At 36.3% G+C, this 23,568-nt stretch overlaps 1 protein-coding gene across 1 annotated transcript in view; it reads right to left on the reverse strand.

Moving 5' to 3' along the window:
* Wdr81 (WD repeat domain 81) overlaps positions 1 to 23,568 on the reverse strand; it is a 78,017-nt gene that overhangs the window by 50,666 nt on the left and 3,783 nt on the right. The window contains 4 exon segments of the mRNA XM_076449732.1: positions 565 to 1,175; positions 3,124 to 3,262; positions 5,791 to 5,968; positions 6,399 to 6,583. Of these exon segments, the coding sequence (XP_076305847.1) occupies positions 565 to 1,175; positions 3,124 to 3,262; positions 5,791 to 5,968; positions 6,399 to 6,583 (1,113 nt within the window).

A 23,568-nucleotide genomic window follows, 5' to 3' on the forward strand; every position in this document is an offset into this window, starting at 1 on the left:
AAAATTATACTCGTTTTGGGAAAACTAAAATAAAAATTTTAAAAAAAGAAGATAGATTTCCTCTTACATAAAAATGTCAAGAAGTTTTATTAATTATGCACATTTTTAACAAACACAAACATTAAGAACATTTTAAAAAATTATAGAAAATGTGTATCAATGAAGGGAGTAAATCTCACCTGACTATGGTGACTACTAACAAGAATCTTTGAATATTAAATTTTTGTCTTGTAAGTCTATGATACAACTTTCAGGTTATACCATAAAGGGATTCATTACATTACAATTAAAAGATTTATTATTATAATTATTAATAATACTGAAAACAAATACAGAACAATGATAAAAAGACAACTTTCTGGTGAAAAGTAATACTATACCAACCTTGTTTTTAGGAAAACTAACTTGTTTAAAACAGTATATTATTACAATATAAAGTATTAAAAAACAGAATAAACTATGTTCTTACAAACAACAGAAATTAATTAACAAAATATTATTTAGACCCCTTCCCCACTGTAATAAATTAGGTTTAAATACTGATAAAGTTAACTTTCCACAAACCTTGTTCAACTCCATCAAGTAATCAAAGTTACTTAACTGTCCACGAACCCAACGGTCTACAAGAGTATTAAGATAATCAATTTTGTGGAATATTACTTTTTTGGTACTTTGTTTTTTACAATATGGGCAATCTACAGCTTTATCTGTAGATTTATAGCAAAGGGAATCTTCTCCTTCAACCTCACTGTGTTGTACTACATTACATGGAATGTCATATGGTTTAGCAGAATATGAAAATGTAACAGGAATTTTATCATCATATAAATCTTGAGTGTTTTCTATTCTAGATCCTAGCTTTCTTTCAAAGTCCTCAGCTTCCTGCCATAAGTAAGGCCATGGTCGAGGCGTCACGGATATCCACAAGTTTTGTTTGATGCCTACATCTGCTAAAGTAATTTCTCCAAGATGTAGTCCCAAATCATGAAGTGTACGTATCACATGTAAAAGTTGGTATACTACAAATAAACACCGAGATGAAGAACTACCCAATACTGCAGGGCTAAATCTCACACAATCTTTTAGACTGAAAGCATTATGTCTTTGGATAATAAAGAAGCAACCTTCACTCTCCACAGCACACAAAGCTGAAACAATGTTAGGGTGACAGTCTCCTGTTACCAAAGAAAAATGTTCAAGGAATTGAAATATGATTATAAAAGCAAGGTACATAAAATGTATTTTTCTGTACAGTAAAACAAAAATTTGAAAAAGAAGAATAAAGTTAGGCTTGTATAGTATGGGAATTTTCAGTTTACTATGCTAAAAAGAAACTTTGATTTTCTAAATTATTTCAATGGTTAACAGTTAACTCACTATCACAGTGACATAAGAGATACACACGTGCATAATAAACTGATGAGTATATACATAGACAAAGTTTATACAGAATTCATGATTATATCTGCAAGTCTGATTACATAAATAAAAGTTTTTCTCCCCTTTTTCATTTTACTTTGTATACATTTTTATTTATAAATAAAAAAAAAAAAAAAAACAACTGATGGTACAGAAATGAAGAGGTAAGAATAATACCAACTAGTGATATACCAAGTTAAAAATAAATATCTAAATAAGCTTGAAAATATTAATCCTGTCACTACAAGTTTGTCAAATTCAACCATGTTTGCAACCACAAAATTAGATATATAAATCATCACCAGGCTACCATGTCAAATTGAAATTACAGTCAAAACATGAAGGTAAAGGATTTCCTTTCAGAGACATGTTTGACATCCCTAAATAACTTGTTTTACTGAATCTGTTAATTGTAGTTATTTTATTCAGAAATGAATAATAAAATTAAAGAGTATAAAAAACCTAAGCCACTTAAAATTCAACATGATAACTAAAGTCAAATTAAATATTTGATAGATTACCCTTATTCAACCTCTATTACACCAAGAGTCAAATTAAGTTCTTTTGACTTTATGGCCCAAAATATCAATAAGAACTAGGATACACAAATGATGAATCTAATTATTGTAGTATGTTTTTTGAAGAGAGTTTTATGGCACTGTATACATTTTGATACTGGTACATTAAACTATATTTAATATTGGTTTAATATTTTAAAAATTCTGACCTACGTAGGTTGATCAGAAGTTAACAATAATTTAATTACAAAAAAAAATTCCTTAAAAAAAAAAAAATATATCTTATCCACCATGGTGAAACCTATAATCATATACCACTTAAACAGAAAAACAAACAAACTATATTACTCTAGAAAAGAAAGAACAGATTTTAATATTGCCAAGAATAATAAAAACTGAACAATATAATTATATCTTTCACTAAAGAATTATGAAAAGTTTTGGTTTGGGTTGAATTCTGCAAAGCTACTTGAGGGCTATCTGTGCTAGCTGTCCCTAATGTAGCAGAGGGAAGGCAGCTAGTAATCACCTCCCACTACCATCTCTTAGTCAATCACACTATTTGTTTGCAAAACAGTATTATGTCAGTTATAACGCCCTCATAAGTGAAAGGGAGCATGTTTGGCATGACAGAGGATTTGAACTTGAGCATGTTTGGCATGACAGAGGATTTGAACTTCACCAAGTATTCTCTTCGCCGTGTAGTTGTACTTTTGTTATTATTATGACCCTTGGATTATAAGTCGAGTGCCTTTTATATCTGCAAACAGAGGTAGGTAATTTAATCAAATTTAACTATCATGGAACTTGTTACATTTGACTAAATCAATTATTCTCAACTGAAACTTGTAAAAAAACTAATAACAAGAATTAACTTTAACCAGGCAATTATTTCTGCAAGTCCCGATATGAAGTAGAAGCTAAACAAAACTAAATTAAACAAGAATAAAGGACAAGTTATGAGTGAAAACAGCACAGTTATTTAGATAGATAATTAGAATAATAAATAGTAATAAGTGAAAACACCAATATTAGTTGAGTATGTTCATGACATTAGTGATAAATTACTATTTTATATATTAAATAGTATCATTTACAGTTACAGGTTATAGATTTTACTGATCAATTGAGTTAACCAAGCACAACTTGCAAATAGCTTTAAAATAATTTGAACAAAATAGATTACCATTTTCACTTGAAGTCTGTACAGAACAGTTTTCAAGGTGGGAAGTTTCAAAAGCAGTGTCCTGGAAAGAGCTACCAGTTCTAACTATTGGACATCCATAAAGTTTCTGGATAGCATCTTGTACAGCCTGATTATAGCTCTAAGTGCAAAAAGAAAATAAATCAGGAACAACCTTTAATCATCACAAAAAGTATTGTTTTAAAAATTCAAGAGGAACCTTTAAGCTCCCCTTTTTTTTTTTATTCAATTTAAATGTTTAAAATTTATATTAAATCAATATTTTATAAAATACTGTTGAAGTGCAGTGGTGATACTTAATTTTAAAAGCTTTAAAATTCATTACATGTAAATGGTGTAATAATGATTGCATGTGCATCAGATGAAGAGAGATAGGAGCACCATTTAACATATGAGAAAAGGGATTTATGATTTATTCAACATTAAATCTTAGTTTTAGTTAAACAAAAAAAAATATTACTACAAACAAATGAAGTTTATAAAATAAATTTCATAGCTGAAAATATTTAAAAAGACAAAGTAATGTAAAATACAGTTGGCCCCATAAATTGGTGATTAAACCATTCATTTTTACATTAATTTTACACGTGTTTTTCCACATTTTCTATCATATCTTGATTCCCATTCACCAAAACAAGCCATAATTCATATTCTAACTGTAAAAGTTATCTAAAGAAACATGCCTCAGATTCATTCAGTTGTCGTCTTAACATGTAAAAACTATACATATTCAGAAATAATAGTTTATAAGATGTGATTAATTGAATTGCCAATTTAAAAGTTCTAATTGCCTTTGTTATTTTCTGAAGGTGACAACTGTTTTGCTATGGAAGATATGGCTATAATGCTGCGTGTTGTGTAAGAACATATGTACCCGTGTTCTCTAATAGTAGGTCAGGTGCTAGAGGTTATACCCTATTTTAGGTTTCAATGGAATCTATCCACAGTGACATAGGTGGCGATACATTTTTGTGGATAGTATTATAGAATTTTGCATATAACATTGAATCCTTAGTTGTCTATATCTCTCTCTCTCTCTCTCTCTCAAACCAGTCTTAAGTTTAGCAAGTGAAGTTCAATCTAATGGTTACAAGGTTGAACTCATTTGGCTACTTCTCATATGGAGAAGTATACACAGTTCAGCAATACTTACAGTAACAGATTTTGTAACTCTTTATAACAACTGGTGACACTTTGTTAAAGGTTGCATAATATTTTGCACAAATAGATAAAATGCTTAATGAAAATAATCTCATTCTAAGAATTTGTCAATTTTGTCTGTAGTTATTTGCACTCAAACTCTGAATATTTCATTGTATCATCAAGGGATTGGGTTACGAAATGTTTAAAATAAAAAATAAAAAATTATGTTTTTGTCAACTCTTAAAAAATTTGTCAGTTATATTCCGAATTTTAAGATAAAAGAAAGTAAATAGGAAAAAAAAAAATAATGTTTTACTTTCCTTTAGCCTTAAAACTCACCACAATACATAAATGGTATTTTTAGGCAATATTAGTGTATCACAGGCAGAAATATTTTAGCCTTTGTTAGAATATTAAGACATTTGCCTGCTACACAATAAGCCAGATGAACCAAAGCAGTTTGAATTATGTTAAAAAAAAAAAAAAAAAAATCCTTTCTAATATGCATTAGAAAACATAAGTAACATGTAATTAAATAAAATAAATTATATTTAGGTTCTAGTTTTATAACTAACTAGCATGCAAGTTTTAGTTTATCATTTGATTGAAATGTTTCATGAGCTTATTCATGTGTGGTGCTAGTTTACACAGAGTAAGGGTTAACCAAAGCATTATTTTCATAATAAAACAAGATGACCAAGACAGAATGGTGAAGTTTGGCAAGGTAAACAGGATCATACAAACGTCAGTCACTATGCAAATATTTTAGTTAGATGTTCTGTCAATAGAGCTTAAGTGTTACATGTTATAAATCAGAATTTGGAAGTGGTGGAAGTAGATATGATAAAACACAACTCATTGGTTTTATTCCAACTTGTTGGGTCAAGGTTACATTGCTGAATTAGAAGTTTATCTGTATCATTTATAAAATTTGAGGCTGGCATTTTTGAGAGTATACTCTTTAATAATAATAAATTTTTTTTTTTTTTTTTTTTTGCTTTTAAGAATCTCAATATTGAAATTTTGATCACCGAGTTTAGAAAAAGGTTAGTATATTTCCATAAAAAATAATTGACATTTTTAAAATTCAAACTAAATTTCATACTAATTGCAAACCTAACATTTTACTCAAACATACTTAAAGTTTTAAATAGGATGGTCCATTAGAACACTAAATCACAGAATGCGAGTAACATGAACTCACAGTAGGTCAATACATTTAATACTTAGTATTAATGTGGAGCCTTTTAATAACCTAACAAAATAAGCATTTTCTTTAGAGTATCAAGCATTTCTTTAAGCTTATTTTAAAAGTCCAAAAAGAGAACATTCAAAGCATAATAAAAATGAAGATATCCAGATAAAGTGAAATAAATCTAGCTTAGAAGAACAAACTTAAAAAGTACATACATAATTAAGTGCAAGCAAGATTTACAATACTCAGAACTTTAAAAAGAATTAATTCACTACAAGACATACTATATTCCAGAACAAATAAAACACTACCTCGTATTCAGCAATTTTTGGTTGTTTCTGTTGTTCTATACCTTGATATCTAGTAGAAGCTTCTTTCCAAGTGTTACGATAGTTAGTTTCCATTACATAATGGATAAGCTGAGAATACGTTAGATTTTCAGGACTGGATTGTTGTTTGCGTTGCTTGTTTTGTTGAACCCAAGATATTCTAGAAAGCATTAGAAATTTATTATTTAATCACAGCTTTGCTATTTCATCAACATTTTCTATACATTAATAAATAATAAAAACAAAGATACAAAATTATAATTACGATAAAATGAAACATACATATTGAGTTGCATGCAACTTAAATACTGTCCATGAACACATTACAGTAACATGTGGATCACTTTGTTGAATAAGACAAACATTAGATCTTTATTTTGTAAAAGTTTCAAACATTTACAAATGTACTTTCAATAATCAAATCTTGAAAGTTTAACATCAAGTAATGTTAAAACTACTTTTAGCATTATGACAGGATAATAAAACCAGCTTCAATTAATGTTTATAAAAGATTGTCTTTGAAAGTATGTTGCTAAATACTTATTATCTCATACAATATAATACATGAAATGAATCAAAAGGATAATTACCTTCTTACATTACCTTTCCTTTTTAAAACTAGCTGAATTGACACTAAACTCCATGGTGGAACAATAGTAGTTGAAGATTGGTGCAATAAAATTTTGATTTCTGTATCACTTAGTTTATCATGTAAAGGAAATGCTGAGGGAACATTTCTGTGACTGACGAGTTCATCTAACCATCTATGGTGCACCTAAGTATTTAACCAAAACATTAATATAAATCAAAAAGTGTAATAATAATAATAATAATAATGATTAGTTTAAAAAAAAAAAAAAAAAAAAACATTCCCTTCCACTTTCATATCATTTGATGGATACTGTTTTGAATAGAATGTTTCAATGCAAAACATTAAAAGTATATTTTGTCACCAGAAGAAAAAATGATATCATTGCATGAAATAATAAATTAGAATACATTTTGATGTTAAGCAGTGGTAATGACCTCAATATTTGAATATCACAAAAACAAAAAAAGTCAGGAAGATAGAACAAAGATGCACAATTTCACAACTGTATTTTATGTATCACATGTTTACTCTTCTTATTTACTTACAATAAGAAGGTGAAAAATCTCAAAAAATACATCACAGATGAGGTACTGTAAACCATTACCTTATCATAACAGATTCAATTTACTAAAACATTGCTACTTCTACTGCTAGTAGGGGAAAAATTTGTGCTTCACATGAAACTTTTTAGGTTGTAGTATTTTGTATTTGAATGCACAAAGTTTATAAAATGTAAAAGGTAGTGTTGTGTATATATTAAGTATGTAGAGGTTTGAATGAAAATGACTGTTATTTGGAGCACTCCAATAGTTAAATTTAAACCTAAAATGGGTGAAAATTACAAAACAGACGACTTATCTAGAAAGACACTAGATCAAGTGACGTGTTTAAAACCTGGGTATTGGGTAGAAGTATTAAATTTCAATAGGGTGATGGTATCAGTACTTTATCCTATAAACAAATGAAGTTCACACACAAACCCTTAATACACAAACATTGCTGTCTCAGATGGGATTACAAGGGATGATGGATCCATTCCTTAAAATACCTTTCACTTTGAGGCACTACTATGTAGATATTACTATATCTAACAGGTAAATACAAAAACCACCATCAGTCACCTAAAGTTGGCCTTTCCAGTCCTGGTTTCGAGTTATTTGACGTTACGGCCATTTTCTCATTTCAAATCAAACTAGATGGACTGATTCTTAAAAGGGTACCAAAAAAAGGTTAAATGTAAAAATTAAAACAGCATTAAAAAGATTAATGACCTTTAAAAAACTAAAAACATCAACAAGGTGGACAGTGTCATCATCACCAATAACACTGTCTAACGTTACAAATAAACCTTGGGGTAAAACATGTTTAAAATGGTGCCATCATTGAGAGTCGTAACGATGGCAAGAAAGTAAAATGTAGCTTGTTGTGACCTGAATGTTACACAGACTACACATTGGTGCATCAGTTCTAGATAAAAGAAAATGAGGAGTTAAAAAACTGTGACCAATGCATAGTCTAGTTAGAACAACTTCTTTCCGATCCATATGGAAGCAAGATGGCCAAAGTCCAATATAGAGTTTTATTTGGAAAAGTTTGTTTTCGTGTTGCTCATTCCAAGTCGACTACCAGCTGGCACACAGCAGAGCCTTGTATGGAACAGGTGATAGTGCATGAGCAGATAGATTTGACTACGGTGTTGGTGATATCGCTCCCGCGAATACTAACATGGCCTGGTATCCAAAAAAACTGGATAAAAGTAGATGTTAAAAAGAAATGGACCAGTCGGTTTTGAATATCGGCGAGAACAGGATGTGAACTAACGTGAAGCGATTCCATAGCCAACAGAGAGCTAAGCAAATCAGTGTAAATAGTGCAATTTGAGTACTGCTTAGCTTCAATGTCATCCAGGGCAAGAGAAATGGCGTACAGTTCAGCAGTGAACACAGAAAGTGTAGAGGGGATTCTGGTCCCAACCACCGATCCACAACAAATCATGGCAGAGCCCACAGAGTCACCTGATATTGAACTATCTGTACAAATAGGAAGGATGGTTTGAAAGATGTTCAGCAAATAACAGGCAGTATTTCCAATTGGGAGTGTCTGCTTTTCTCAGATGACTTAAAGATAGGTCACATCTGGGGAGTGCAAGAAGCTATCACGAGATGGGCTGACCAGTGGATACAACGTTATTCAAAGGCAGTCCCAATTCATCCAACTGCACCAGGATACTAAAGTAAAAAGGGGCAATGACAGATCACCTGTTCTGAAAGAAGTATGGCCTACCAAGGAAGGAGAACACAATCCCAGGTGGAATGTTGTGGTAAGGAACAAAGTTTTGAAGCATATAGTAAAGACAGTTGCAAACAGGGGGAAGGTGCAAAGAAGGTTCATGAGACTGTATAGGCTCTGAACTGGAGAAATGCAGAGCTGAAATCGTGATGATGAACGGGTCCAGCATCTTTAAGGCCAAGGTCCTGGCAAAGCCATAGACCAGTGATCCATAGCCAAATTTCAACTGAATAAGAGCACAATATATCTTTGCATAGAACATCAATCCACTCCACAAGTGGTGGAAGAGGACAAGGAGGATGTTCAGTGCTCTCATATATTTGACCTATAGTTGCTTGATGTGTGGTATAAAGGTGAGCTTATGGTCAAAGATAAGCCCCAAGAACTTTGTCTCAGGGATCACAGACAGCACAACTTCACAGATAGGAATTTCAGGATCAGGGTGAATACCCCTGTTGGCAGCAAAAGTGCATGCAAATGGTTTAAGAGAGAGAGAGAGAGAGTTTAAAACAGGTTGCTGTGGTGCACTTCAGGAAACGATTGAGGGTATTTGGTAGCTGCCTCTCAATATACTTCATGTTCAACGACTGACATTAGATGTGAAAGTTGTCGACAGAGTCTGTCTGCAAGAGTAAGGAGTTCTTCAATTATGGAGTTAATCTTTATATTGAAATGTCTGACACTCCAAACACAGCCATGAGGGACTCCAAGTTCCTGTAGAAAAGAATGGGAAAGTATTGAATCCACACAAACTTGGAATCTCTTGTCCAATTTATATATATATATAAAAAAAAAAAGGAGAGGGGCAAATAGCCATGTAACCCACATATATGAAGGTCTCGCAAAATGCCATACCTCCATGTTGAATTATGAGCCTTCTCAATGGTCAAAGAATACTGATACAAGATGTTGTCATTTGAGAAAGGCTTACCTGATTGATGTTTCAAGTTAAATCAGGTGGGCCATGGTGGAGCACTGTTGTTTGAGCCCACACTGGTTGGGCAAGAGGAAGTTGTTTGATTGAGGAACCAAACAAGATGAACGTTAACCATCCTCTAATGTCTCGCAGAGACAGCTTGTCAAAGCAATTGGATGGTAGTTTGAAGGAATCTTGGGATCCTTCCCAACCTTAGAGAAAGGTAGGACAATAACCTGGCACCGTGCATCAGGAAAAACATCCCCCTGCCAGATCCAGTGAAAAACAGTCAGAAGAACAGCAAGAGAAACAGGAGATAGATGGTGCAGCATTTCATAGTGTACATCATTAAGTCTGACCAATGTACTGTGAGACCAATCAAGGGCCAGTCTGAGTTCCACCAGTGTAAACAGACGATTACAGTCACAGAGACAATCAGCTTGAAAGAAAAGAGGTGATCACTCTGCCCAAGTCTTTGTGGCTAAGAAGGTGAAGGAAGAAGCAAAAGTGCTAGATACCCGGGCAAAAGCTTTCACCTAGAGTATAGGCAATGCTCTGGGTATCAGTTACTTCCTGGCCAGAGAGCAAGATCGAGAGGGGCAGAGAATTATTTTGCCAACTGTCCTTTCAAATCCTACCCCATATGACTTTGAAACTGGTGGGAGAAGATATGCTGGTTGTGAACTTAATCCAAAATTCCTTCTGGCTTTGATATTTTACCTACCAAGCATGTGCCTGGGCCTGATAGAAAGCAATGCAGTTCGAGAATGTGGGATATTTACAGAAAGTATCCCCGTCCCATTTTTGAGCTTTCTGTGACATGTGGCACGCAGGATTCCACCATAGACGAGGATATCATGGAAAACATGTAGGTTTCAGGAATACAGTAATTTACTGTTGCCATACAGTTGTTTATTCATGGCTTATATGCAATGGCAAGATCAAGTTCTGCAAGAGCATTGCAAGAGGAGCAGTTTGCTTGATCCAGCTTTCACCGAGACATGTGGGTCAGATGGCATCAACCATGGCAGTCTCTCTCAAAATTACAGGAAAATAATTACTGCATCGTGGATTACTATCAATCCTTCCTAAAAAGTGGGAGAATAATGAAGGGGAGCAAACAGAAATCAAATCAATAGTAATAAAGAACAGACTAGGTGCATGAAAATAAGTACAAGAACTGCTATTGAAAAGAGAAAGGTTGCAATCAGAGAGCACATGCTCTAGAGAACAGCCCCTCCCATCAATATTAGCACTTCCCCAGACAGGATGATGTCCATTAAAGTTCCCCAGGATTAAAAAGAAAGATGGCAACTGTTCAATGAGAGCATCAAGGTCTCATTGATCATAGGTCTCTACAGGTGACAAGGAGAGAGCAAAAAATGATGATGGTATGGCCCAAGGAAACAGATGACTACAGCCTCCAAGGGTGTGTTGAATGGCAAAGACTGGGTGGGCAGATGCTGATCAACTGACAGTGCCACCACTGCATGCCCTTGTCTATCACACAGTCTGTCATTTATGTACAAAAGAAAAGTGCTGAAAGGTGACTGTATCAGCAGGTTTCAGAAATGTTTCCTCATAAGAAAAAATACACAGGATGGTGGGAAGCCATTAGTACTTTGATGTCATCCAGATTAGAAAGTAAACCTCAATAGTTCCATTGTATCAAGGTGGCCATTTTTATTTATGTGTAGACAAACTGGTTCGAGAGCCCTACTGCTTATGATCACGTCCTTTTACTTTGTTCGAGGAAGGTCTGTCGACTTCCATGGATCCTGCCCTGGTTGGATTGGGCAGGTCTTTGGTGTTAGAAGAGAATTCCAGTGACTTAGGACATGAATGAATAATCATTTTGCATCTTGGGGTGGAAGAAGATGTACCTGAGGAAATTCCTGTACCAAGAACCAAAAGGAAGTGGATCTTGGAGTTTGCTGGAATGTACGATAGGGACAAAGATGGGTGTGGAAGTTGATTTGTCAACTTTAACCATTGAGGTCAAAAGATTTTATTTGGTTTGAGAACAATTCTTTTGGAAGCAGAGAGATCTATCTGTACTCCTCCTGCAATAGTGAAACAAAGTGAAGCAGCATACACCAAAGATGAAGTGGTGGACAGCAACTTTCGAGCCTCAGGGTAAGTTATGTTTTCAATAGTTTTCAAATGCTACACCTCTTTCTATTCCAACCATTTAGGGCAAGAACAAAAGTAGAACAGGTGAGAGCCACTGCAGTTCACACAGTGAGGGTACATTTCACACTCACAGGCATTGTTGTCCTTGCCACTGCAATGAGCACAAGTCAAGGAACCATGACAGGATGTCTTTGAGTGACCAAACTGCTGACACTGGAAACATCCTAGGGGGTTTGGAATGTTTGGCCCTACCTTGCAATTAAAATAATCTGCCTTGATGATGGCAGGTGGATGCAGTGATGTAAATGTCAGAATTAGGACATTGGTTGGCATCATAATTCCATCATTGCAAGTGGAGATGCACCTCACTGCAGAAACTCCTTGGCTGGAGAAACCAGCAAGAATCTCCGACTCGGAGATGTTCTTCAAATTCCTCTCTAAAATAACTCCACATGATGAATTCAAAGTAGCATGAGGTGTAACATCAATAGATATATCCCCAATTGTCTTTGAATGCAAGAGGAGTTAACCGTGTTCAGATGTGAATGTTTCCACCAATATGTCACCACAGCATAGCTTCTTTACTGATTTTGGAGAGACAGCAAATCCCTCTAGTCCCTTCTGAATGAAAAAGGGAGACATCTGCCCTGAAGGTTTGTCTGAAAGAGGATGTAGTATAAGAAAATGAGGTACAGGTGTTACAGATGTTGAAGATTGCAGCTCAGAATCTTCAAGATGTGGTTGTTTAACTATGGAATGTTTTTTCACTATTTTAAAGTTTTTATTTCGAGGATCCATAATAAAAAAAATATTTTGGTGCCCACTGACCACACCCACCATGGAGCCCTATGAAGGGACACACTACAATGCCAAACACTGCAGCAACACCAGGGTTTTGTAAACACTATATCAAAACACCAGCCTCAGATACAATGTCCATAACACCTGTTGAGAACATCCAATACTGGTACTTCGTTGACTCTAGACCAAGTGGACAAGCCAAATGACCCAAGGGGGATCACCTCAAGGCTGTCCATCTACAGGAATTCAATGCCAAAGTGGTGTGTTAGGGTTGAACCCCTCAACCACCAGAATCCTGTCCTCCCGTTTACAGGTCACCAAACACAGCAAACACATGGGTAGATGTTTAGACCCCAGAGGAGGTAAACTAAAAGAACAGAACCTTCACTGGGAGGTCACCTCAACATGTACAGGAATTCACACTGGGGAGTATGGGAGAAGGGCACTTAGAGTAAGCATTCATGCTACTTTCTCAGATGTCAGTTAGAAATGGTCCCTGCTAGCTGTGGGAGGAGGGCATTGTATTTGAATATGCCTTTAAAGCTGGATATGTTAACTCTAGCTAACCATAAGTCATTATAGGCCCGTTGCTTACTATAGTAATATGGTTTGCAAGTGATATCAGTTTCATGGGGATTTGTTCACATTTTTCAACTGTCAGACTTAATATGCTCATGCCAGCAACAGGAACATGAATTGTGAAATATGAGCAATGGAGTTGTGTATCAACAGTTCACCTGGAGGTTGTGATTTACCTAGTTTATACATGTGGAGTAAGTTGCACAAGATTCTGAAAATACCCCAGCCCCATAAAAAAAGTCCCTTGTTACAGCCTCAGCAGTTAAATCCCAGTGGGTGAGAGCTCTCTATGGTACCACCTTACTGGGTGGAAATTTGTAAGCAGTAAAGGTTTTTCATTTCTACTTGATGAAGGAAGGGAGTATTTGTATAAAAGAAGAACCACAGATAGCACTCCAGTTCCAATTAGTCTGCCTGGAGTTTTTTTTACTCGCAAACAACCCAGAGAAGTAGGCAGATACCAAACTCTGGTGCTGGGTTCTTCCCCTATGATAGTCTTGAGAAACACCCCATCTCATAGTGACTATGTATAAAAACAGGACAGGTGTTAGAGGTCCTTCATCTTGGCTCAGTGTAAAATTTTGGGTAAGTTTACTCTAGGAGACAACACCAAGGATCTTAGTGATTGCAAGGCAAGATATATGGACACTCACCTGGAGAATGGTTCACCTTTAAGAATCAAAGCTTGTCCATGACGCTGTACTGATTGGACAAAAAGAACCCCATAAAAATATCCAATTACAAAAATTGAGGTTATTTTTACATAATTTATTTACAAAGTACAATTAATGTTTAGTGAGAAATTTTGCATCTTTATTGAATTGGATGCATCTCATCCTCTCTTAGTGGAATAATAATCTTGCTTGCTCTGAAGACTGAAGCCATATATGTATAGCACTTGTGGGGTGAAAATCTCCCCTGAAGCAATAACAGATAGCACTCCCATCATTTCTTTGCCCTAATCATAACAAATGGAATGTTCTAGAAAAATAAGCCCCCCCACCATGGTGATATTATATAGGATCTTACGGAAACAAACCATCAATAACATAAAATTCTAAATAGAACAGCAATCTTAGTCATTCACATTCAATGTTTTTATCCTAGCAAGTTTGGCCTGTCATCAACTTACCATAAAGTAAAACCTGTTGCAAAAATAGTCTTTTACATTGAAACTCTTATAAATACTACTATACCACAATAAATATACAATAGTGGAGTGCAGTGCATGCATATACACACACCACTGATATGTCTTGTCTTTCATACTTCTAGTTTGTAATGATCTGGAGAAAAGTAAAGCTAGCCTTATTTATCAGTTTTAAAACAAAAAGTTTCATAAAACTGCCAGAAGTTATTATTATTATTATTATTCCATTTAATTTGTGGATTTTCCTGCTTTACTCATGGCAGCTAGGTCTTCCATGTTTTCTAGATTCTCGACCATGCCCAAGGTTAGCCTTATGTACATAAATCAAAAGGGAGTCAGTTTTCAAGTGTGATGATTAGCAATGAAAATTCAAAGTCTGATTTTGTAAATTTGATGATTTTAGTTAGTTTTTACTTTAAGTTTCAGTAAGAAACTGAGACACCACCCTAATTTTATTGAAATAAGTGTATGTACTAGAAATTAAGGTGTAACATATCTGCCATCTGGTCATTAGATACTAGACTGGTTCTCACTACTGCACCCAGTATCTCATAGGCATTTTCTTTTCCCTGCCATATTCCCTGCCATAGTTTTCACCTAAGTGGCATGTTGCAATTTAATGGCACCCATTGATATTTGTAACATGCTCTGATCGCAACTGGCACTGTTGATCCATTTGCTAACTTGAGCTGAACACCAGTCGTACACTGATCCATCATGGAAGTGATACTTCCTCCTTGTGATTAATTTGTGCAGTTGTTTTTGGTTCTGTTTCTTCTAGCAGTAGCAACCACAGTGACAATCACTCTTTTCTTGTTTCTTACAAGTACAATTTTTTAAATCAGCTTCAGCCGTCATGTTGAAATTTCAACTGGTGCTTGCTGGTGATGGACTTGCATTATATCTTATTTTATAAGAAATATGTCTTCTTTCACTTGCCTGTTAATCTGTCATGTTTGGTAGGCTTCTACTTCTGATCAGCTGACATACATTTCAACTTTAACTCGTTATTCTCAGATATCTTAATTATACTCTCCATGGGTTTTGATATACTGTTTTACCAACTTGATCATATTATCTACGTCTTTTGGTTCTCTCTTGTTTAGAGAAAGTGATCTGTCAGGTGATCATGTGATCTTGAATTGTTTATATTAGTAGATATGCCAGTCCTTCAAAACCGTTTTCACACTTAGCAATGTCAGTCTATCTTTGAAAATATTTCTACAGATATGATACAAACCAAAATAGTGTTTCTTCAGGTGTCAGGTTTGACTTCTTCAGATGCCAGACTTTTTTTTTTTTAAATCAAGTTGCTATCGTTTCAGCAAGGCCACTTTTGACTTCTCATAATCCATGCCATCTTCTGATATTATGCTTGTATATACTTGGAGGCTTTTTTTTTTTTTTAAATGACAAGATGGGCAAGACAGTTTGCTGGGACACCTCTGCCCTTGTTCTGACTTTGGACAAATTCTTCATATCTCTTCAGGAAAGCATCTATGTCATCTATCTGTTCATCAATTGCAAGCAGCTTGGGGTCAGATAACCTTGATTCTATTGTCATTTTTGGGTCCTTTATATTTCTGTTGAGCGAGTTTTGCAATCTCAATTTGTGCTCTTATTCTCTCGAACTACTTCCAGTTTCTCCTTTCCTTCTTTCAGCATTTTTTCCTTTCTTCACCCATCCTCCCCCCCTTCTGTAGCCACTCTTCTCTCTGGTTCTTGTTGTTCACCATCTTAGCTAAAGATGCTCACCTCTTTCAATCCACTTATCAAAGTCTGTTGGCCAGGTTATATAGTATGATTATAGTCTACACTATTTGTGCCACCACTACAACTGTGCATTAATAACCCTACTTATGCCGTTGTTCAAGTCTTCTTTACTCATCATTTACTACTGTATAATTTTGGCTGGCTCATCAAATACAGAGTTTATGAGGGTGGGATTCTTTACAGTAGGTGCCTACAACTTGTTGGCAATAAATTTGAACATTAAGGAGCACAAAATCCACTTGTTTTAAAATGTTCAAGAGAAATTAAACATATGTACAAACAAACATTCTTTATGCTATAGGATATTACAGTTATACCAAAAACAAACAATTCCCTCTCTCCTTTTGTTTGTGTGTGCACATGCATGTGCATGCCAAGAATCCACACAGTTTCATTTAATTACTTTAGAATCTGATTAACAGGAAATTATTTTCCCCTATTTTGTTTCTTGATATTCAAATTCACTTATATTTCACTGGGGATTACCACAGTTGCATGTCTCCATTTATTCAAAGCCCAAACAGACATGTTCAATTACTTTAAAACATCCTTTAACAAGACAAATTATTCTTATCTCAGTTTTGGCAATATAACACAATCATGCCAACTAACTTCACTTTCACTTGCTTAACCACTTTAGAAATCACCCATGACAGTTAAACTGCTACTCACTCAGTAGTCTAGATCTGAGTAATTACCTCTAACTTCACTTGTTTTCTTCTAGAAATCCCTAGCCCTCTTGTAGCAATAATATTGTACATTACCAACAAAATTTAGAAGTTTTGAGTAAGATGACAAACAATGTTAAAGTTTATCACAGTTAAATTGCACACACAATATAAGACTCAGAGGAAAGTAATTAAACTTGTTATAAGTAATACTTGAAATAATAAATGTTAAATACTCTTATATGAAAACTAAAATCAATTAATTATAAATCCCTAAATGAACTAAACAATTCTTACATTAAAACAGTCTAGTCTCTTTATACATCAAGACTTATTAGCTAATCAGAAAAGCAAATTTTTCTCAAGGTTTTCAGTCCTTAGTTACAAATTTATTTTGTAAAAAGTGCAATTTTTCCCAAAGAAAAAAATTGACCAGAAGATATTTTTGTGGTGTTTAAATTTTTCTACTTTGTAGTTAGAAATTTACCAATGACTTTTAGTTGTGGTGTTTAAATTTTTCTACTTTGTAGTTAGAAATTTACCAATGACTTTTAGTAAATGATTTGAGTCCATGTTATTGATGTAATGAAGGCATGGACAAGTTTACACTTGACTGTGATGTTGTTTTCAGTAAGGAGTATGTTTTAGAGCCCTAGTTATCCATCAGACAACAGAAAATGTTTAAATTGGCCATCCAAGGAAGTTTAGTCATTCCAGAGAACTGGGTGACTGTTAAAATTGAGTGATGAAGTGGAAGTCAAAATCCTAACAGGTAAAATAGACAGGAAGTATAAATAGCAGATGAGTAAGAGACATGGAGTAGTCCATATGCTAGCATGGAGAAAGAGGCAAGAGAAATTGGGAGGAAGAAGTGGAGACTTGAGAGTAAACAATCATCATCCTTCTTTGGGACATGTACGAGAGGTAGGAGCTAATATATCCAAACAGTAATGTGGGAAGGAGAGAAGCCCTTAGTAAAGGAAGGGGTCTTAAAGTATGAAAGGACAGCAAGAATAACTACAAAGGGAGGAAGAGAATGACAAAACCAACAAGTGGCTTGTATATAGACATCCATCTGAATCAGAAGAAACACTGAGAAAGGACATAGAAAGAGGAGATATGGGTTGATTGGTTGGTTGATTTAGGTGTTTTATGCACAAAGCAGCTAGGCTATCTGCACCAAATGTCCAATAAAAAGGTAAAACTAAAGTAAATGCAGTAAAATTCATACAAAGAAATGAAGGTAAAACAAAACAGCATTTAAAAATATAAATAGCATAAAACCAAATGTTGATATCCAGTATACAATGTTAAGACAGAAACTACAGTAATACAAGTTGTAAAGGTCTTTCTGCAGCATAATGGTAATTATCATAACTTGCCAGGAAGACTAACAGGCAAGTACAAGAACCACCGTCAGTCACCTGAAGTTGGCCTTTCCAGTCCGGGTTACATGTCATTACGGCCATTATCAAAAAGTAAAGTAATAAAAGTTTTAAAAGATATGCAGCAAAATTGTAAAAATATCTCACCAGGATGACTAGCAGGTAGTTCAAACAGCAGCATTAGTCACCTGAAGTTTGCCTTTCCAGCCCTGGTGTCAAGTTATTTAATGTTATGGCCATTTTCTAATTTCAAATCAAAATAGAGAAATTGTGATTCTTAAAAGGGAACCATAACAAGAAAGGTTTAATGAATAAAACACTTAAAAGACATTAAACATATTAACGGCCAAATTAAAAACTTTATCAAGGTGGACAGTGTCACTGTCACCAATGACACTGGATAATCTTATGGACAAACCTTGGGACAGAAAATGTATAAAATAGTGTCGTCGTTGAGAGTCGTAACAATTGCAAGAAAGTAAAATGTGGCTTATAGTGATCTGAGTGACACATAGACTACACACTGGTGCATTAATTTCAGATAAACGAAATTGATGCATTAAAAAAACTGACCAATGCGTAGTCTAGTTAGAACAACTTCCTCCTTCCGATCCTTACAGAAGCAAGATGGCTCCAAGTCAACTGCCTGTTAGTTCATGCATGGAATAGGCACTGCTGTGATAGTGCCAGAGCAGATAGATTTAGCTGCCGTGTCTACAAGCTCGTTCCCACGAATACCAACGTGGCCTGGTATCCAGAAAAACTGGATAAAAGTAGATGTTAACGAGAAATGGGCAAGTCGGTTTTGAATATCAGTGAGAAGAGGGTGTGAACCAATGTGAAGCGATTCCAGACCCAGTAGAGAACTAAGCAAGTCATTATAAATAGTGCAGTTGGAGTACTGCTCAGCTTCAATATGATCCAGGGCAAGAGAAATGGCATACAGTTCAGCAGTGAACACAGAAGCTGTAGAGGGGATTCTGTGAGCAACCACAGAACTGCAACAAACCAGAGTAGAGCCCACAGAGTCACCTGATTTGTAACCATCCATATAAATTGGAATGGAAAGATTGTTTGAAGGTGTTCAGTAAATATAAGATGGTACTTCCAATCGGGAGTAACTGCTCTTCTCAGATGACTTAAAGAAAGGTCACATTTGGTGACTGTTATAAGCCATGGTGGGATGGGCTGACTAGTGGATACTGCAGTGTTATCCAACGACAGACCCAATTCATCCAACTGTACCTGGGTGCGAAGGCCAAAAGAAGCAATGGCAGATCGTCTGTTCTAAAAAAGTATGACCCACCAAGGAAGGAAAACAACCCCAGGTGGGATGCTTTGGTAAGGAGCAAAGTTTTGAAGCATATTGTAAAGGCAGCTGCAAATGGCAGAGGTGCAAAGAAGATTCATGAGACTATGTACAAGCTCTGAACTGGGGAAATGTGGAAAGACCCAGTGCAGAGCTGAAGTCCTTGATGATGAATGGGGTCTAGCATCTTTAAGGCCGAGGGTCTGGCAGAGCCATAGATCAGTGATCCATTGTCAAGTTTTGATCGAATAAGAGCACAACATATTTTTAACAGAGGATGTTCAGTGCTCTTGTAAATTTTATCCATAGCTGTTTAATGAATGGTAAAAAGGTCAGCTTATGGTCAGAGATAAGTCCCAAGAACTTGGTCTCAGGGACCACAGGCAGTGAAACTTCACTGATACAGAGATCAGGATGAATATCCCTGTTGGCAGCAAAAGTGCATACAAATGGTTTTAGAGAGAGAGAGAGAGAAAATTAAAGCCATTTGCCATGGTCCACTTCAGTACACGATCAAGAGCAGTTTGTAGTTGCTGCTCAATAATCTCATGTTCGACAACTGACACAAGATGTGAAAGTCATTGACATAGAGCCTGTTTGCAACAGTGAGAGGGAGTTGTTCAGTGATGGCATTAATCTTCATACTGAAAAGTGTGACACTCAAAATGCAGCCCAAAGAGACTCCAAGTATCTGCAGAAAAGAATGGGAAAGTGATGAACCCACACAAAAACTTAGAATCCCCTGTCCATTGAAAAATTGAAAATGGGTAAATGGCCATGTAACCCATATATACAGGTCTTGCAAAATGCCACACCTCCATGTTGTATCATGAGCCTGCTCAAATGTCAATGAATACTGATACAAGAGGTTGTCATTTGAGAAAGGCATCTCTGATTGACATTTCAAGTTATATCAGGTGGTCCATGGAGGAGCACTACTCATCGGAACTCACACTGGGTGGGTCAGAGGAGGTTGTTTGATTCGAGGAACCAAACAAAATGAGCATTAAGCATCCTCTCTAAGGTCTTACAAAGACAGTTCATCAAAGCAATTGGATGGTAGTTTGAAGGAATCTTGGGATCATTTTCCAGGCTTAGAGAAAGATAAGATAATAGCCTGGCACCAGGCATTAGGGTAAACATTCTCCTGCCAGATCCAGTTAAGAACAGTTAGAAGAATATCAAGAGAAGCAAGAGATAGATGGCACAGCATGTCATAGTGTACATTATCTGGTCCAACAGATGTACTGCTAGACCAATGAAGGGCAAGTTTCAGTTCCAATGTAAAAGGGACAATTATAGTCAAAGAGACAGTCAGTTCAAAAGGAAAAGAGGTGAATGCTCTGCACAAGTCTTGATGGTCAAGAAGGTGGAGTAACAAGCAGAAGTGCTAGATACCCGGCAAAAGCTTTCACCTACAGTTTGGTGATGCTCTGGATAACATACTTCTTGGCCAGAGAGTAAGATTAAGAGAGGGACAGAAGTGTAGTGACCATTGACCTTTCGAACCCTGTCCCATATGACTTTGGAAATGGTGGGAGAAAAAAAAAGTGACCTTAATCCAAGATTCCTTCTGGCTTTGATGTCTTACCCACCTAGCATGTGCATGGGGCCCGCTGGAAAGTGATGCAGTTTGTAAGTGTGGGATATCTACGGAAAGTATCCCAGGCCCATTTTTTATCCTTCCTTGCTATGTGGCAGGCAGAATTCCACCACGAACAAGGATATAGTGGAAAATGTGTTGAAGTTTTAGGAATACATTGAGCAGCTGCTTGTATAATATAGTCAGTTACTGCTGCCACAGAGTCGTATATTGATGGCTGACAGACGATGGAAGGACCAAATTCTGCGAGAGCAGTAAAAATGGACCAGTCTACCTTATCCAGCTTCCACCAGGGCATGCGGGTTGGGTGGCATCACCCACAGCCAGTCTCTCTCAAAAGTACAGGAAAATGATCACTGCCTCATGGGTTATTGTCAGCTGTCCATGAAAGATGGGAGAATAATGAAAGGGAGCAAACTGAGAGATCAACAGCAGTAAAGAACTGACTAGGTGCATAAAAATAAGTGGAAGACCCAGTATTGAAAAGAGAAAGTTTGTGATCAGAGAGCACATGCTCTACAGAGTGACACCTCCTATCAATAACAACACTTCCCCAAAGGGGGATGGTGTCCATTAAAGTTCCACAGGATTAGAAAGGGAGACAGCAACTGTTGAATGAGAGCATCAAGGTCTGATTGATAAAATGTCTCTCCATGTGACAGGTAGAGAGAACAAATAGTGATGGTATGACCCAAGGAAACACAAATGGCTACAGCCTCCAAGAGTGTGTTGAGTGACAAAGACAGGGTTGCCACATGCTGATGAACCAACAATGCCACCCCTCCATGTACTTGTCCATCACACAGCCTATCATTTCTGTACAAAGAAATCTGCTGAAAGGTGACTGTATCTGTAGGTTTCAGAAAGTTTCCTGCAAGTAAAGACATACAGGATGGTAGGGAGCAATCAGTGTTTTGATGTTAACCAGATTAGATCATAAACCTCGACAGTTCCATTGTATCAAGGTGGCCATTTTTAATGACATGTTAGCAAATTGGCTGAAAAACCCCTCTCTTTATAACTACGTCTTTTTTCTTTACTGTCTTTATTCAAGGGAGGTTTATCGACCTCCATGGATCCTGCCCTGGATCGATTGGACAGGTCTTTACTGTTAGAAGGGGATTCCAGTGACTGAGGACACGAATGAATGACTGTTTTGCATCTAGGTGTGAGAGGAAAAAAAAAAAAAAGTATCCAAAGAAGTGCCCCTACCTGGAACTAAAGAATGTGGATCTTGATGTTTGTTGGAACGTGTGGGAGGAACTGAGATGAGAGTAGAAGTTCGATTCAACTTTTTTAACCATGGAGGTCAAAAGGCTTTTCATTTGTTTTGAGAACAATTCTCTTGGAGGCACAGAGAGATCTGTCTGCACTCCCGCGGTGGACAGCAATTTTCAAGCCTCAGGATAAGTAAGGTGTTGAGTCATTTTCAAATGCTGCACCTCTTTTCCCTCTAAACATTTTGGGCAAGAACAAAAGTAGGAAGGGTGAGAACCATTGCAATTGACACAATATGGGTCTGTTTCACACTCATAGGCAAAGTGGTCTTTGCCACCATAATGAGCTCATCAGGGAACCCCGATATGACATCTTTGAATGACAGAACCTCTGACACTGGAAACATCGGAGAGGGTTTGGAACGTACGGCTGTTCCCTGCAATTAAGATAACCTGCCTTGATGTTGGCAGGTGCATGTGATGTAAATGTCAAAACAAGGATATTTGACAGCAGTGTATCTCCATCTTTGTGAGTGGAGATGCACCTCACTGCAGAAACTCCTTGAGTGGAGAAACCAGAGACAATCTCTGACTTGGGGATGTTCTTCAAATCCCTTTTAACAATAACTCCTCATGATGAATTCAAAGTAGCACGAGGTGTAACCTCAATAGGTATATCCCCAATTGTCTTTGAATTCAAGAGGAGTTCACTATGTCGAAATGTGGATGTTTCCACAAATATGTCACCAGATTGAAGCTTCTTTACTGACTTTGGAGAGCCAGCAAGTCCCTTCAGTCTATTCTGAATAAAAAATGTGAGACAATTGCTCTAAAGGTTTCCCCTGAAAGAGAATGTAGGATGAGAAAATGAGTTACAACTGGTGGTACATATGTTGAAAATTGCCGATCAGAGTCTTGAAGACGTGGTCATTTACCTATTGACAGTTTTTTCACTATTTTATTTAAATTTTTATTAGGAGGATCCATAGGAAAAAAAATAAAATTTCGGTTCCCACTGACCCCACCCACCATGGAGCCCTATGAGTGGATGCACTACAACATCAAGCAAAGACACTGTAGCAACACCAGGGGTTTCGTGAGCACTATACCCAAACACCAGCACCAGATACAATGTCCACAACACCCACTGAGAACTTCCATTACTGGTACTTGGTTTACTCTTGCCCAAGTGCCACCCTTCTACAGGAATTCAAGGCCAAAGTGGTGTGTTACGGTTGGACCCCTCAACCACCAGGATCCTTCATGGGTCGCCATGCATGGCAAGCACGTGGGTAGATGTTTAGATCCCAGAGGAAGTAACCTGAAAGAACAAAACCTTTCCTGG

Source organism: Tachypleus tridentatus, chromosome 8 (genome assembly GCF_004210375.1).
Source record: "Tachypleus tridentatus isolate NWPU-2018 chromosome 8, ASM421037v1, whole genome shotgun sequence".
Classification (NCBI taxonomy): Eukaryota; Metazoa; Arthropoda; class Merostomata; order Xiphosura; family Limulidae; genus Tachypleus; species Tachypleus tridentatus.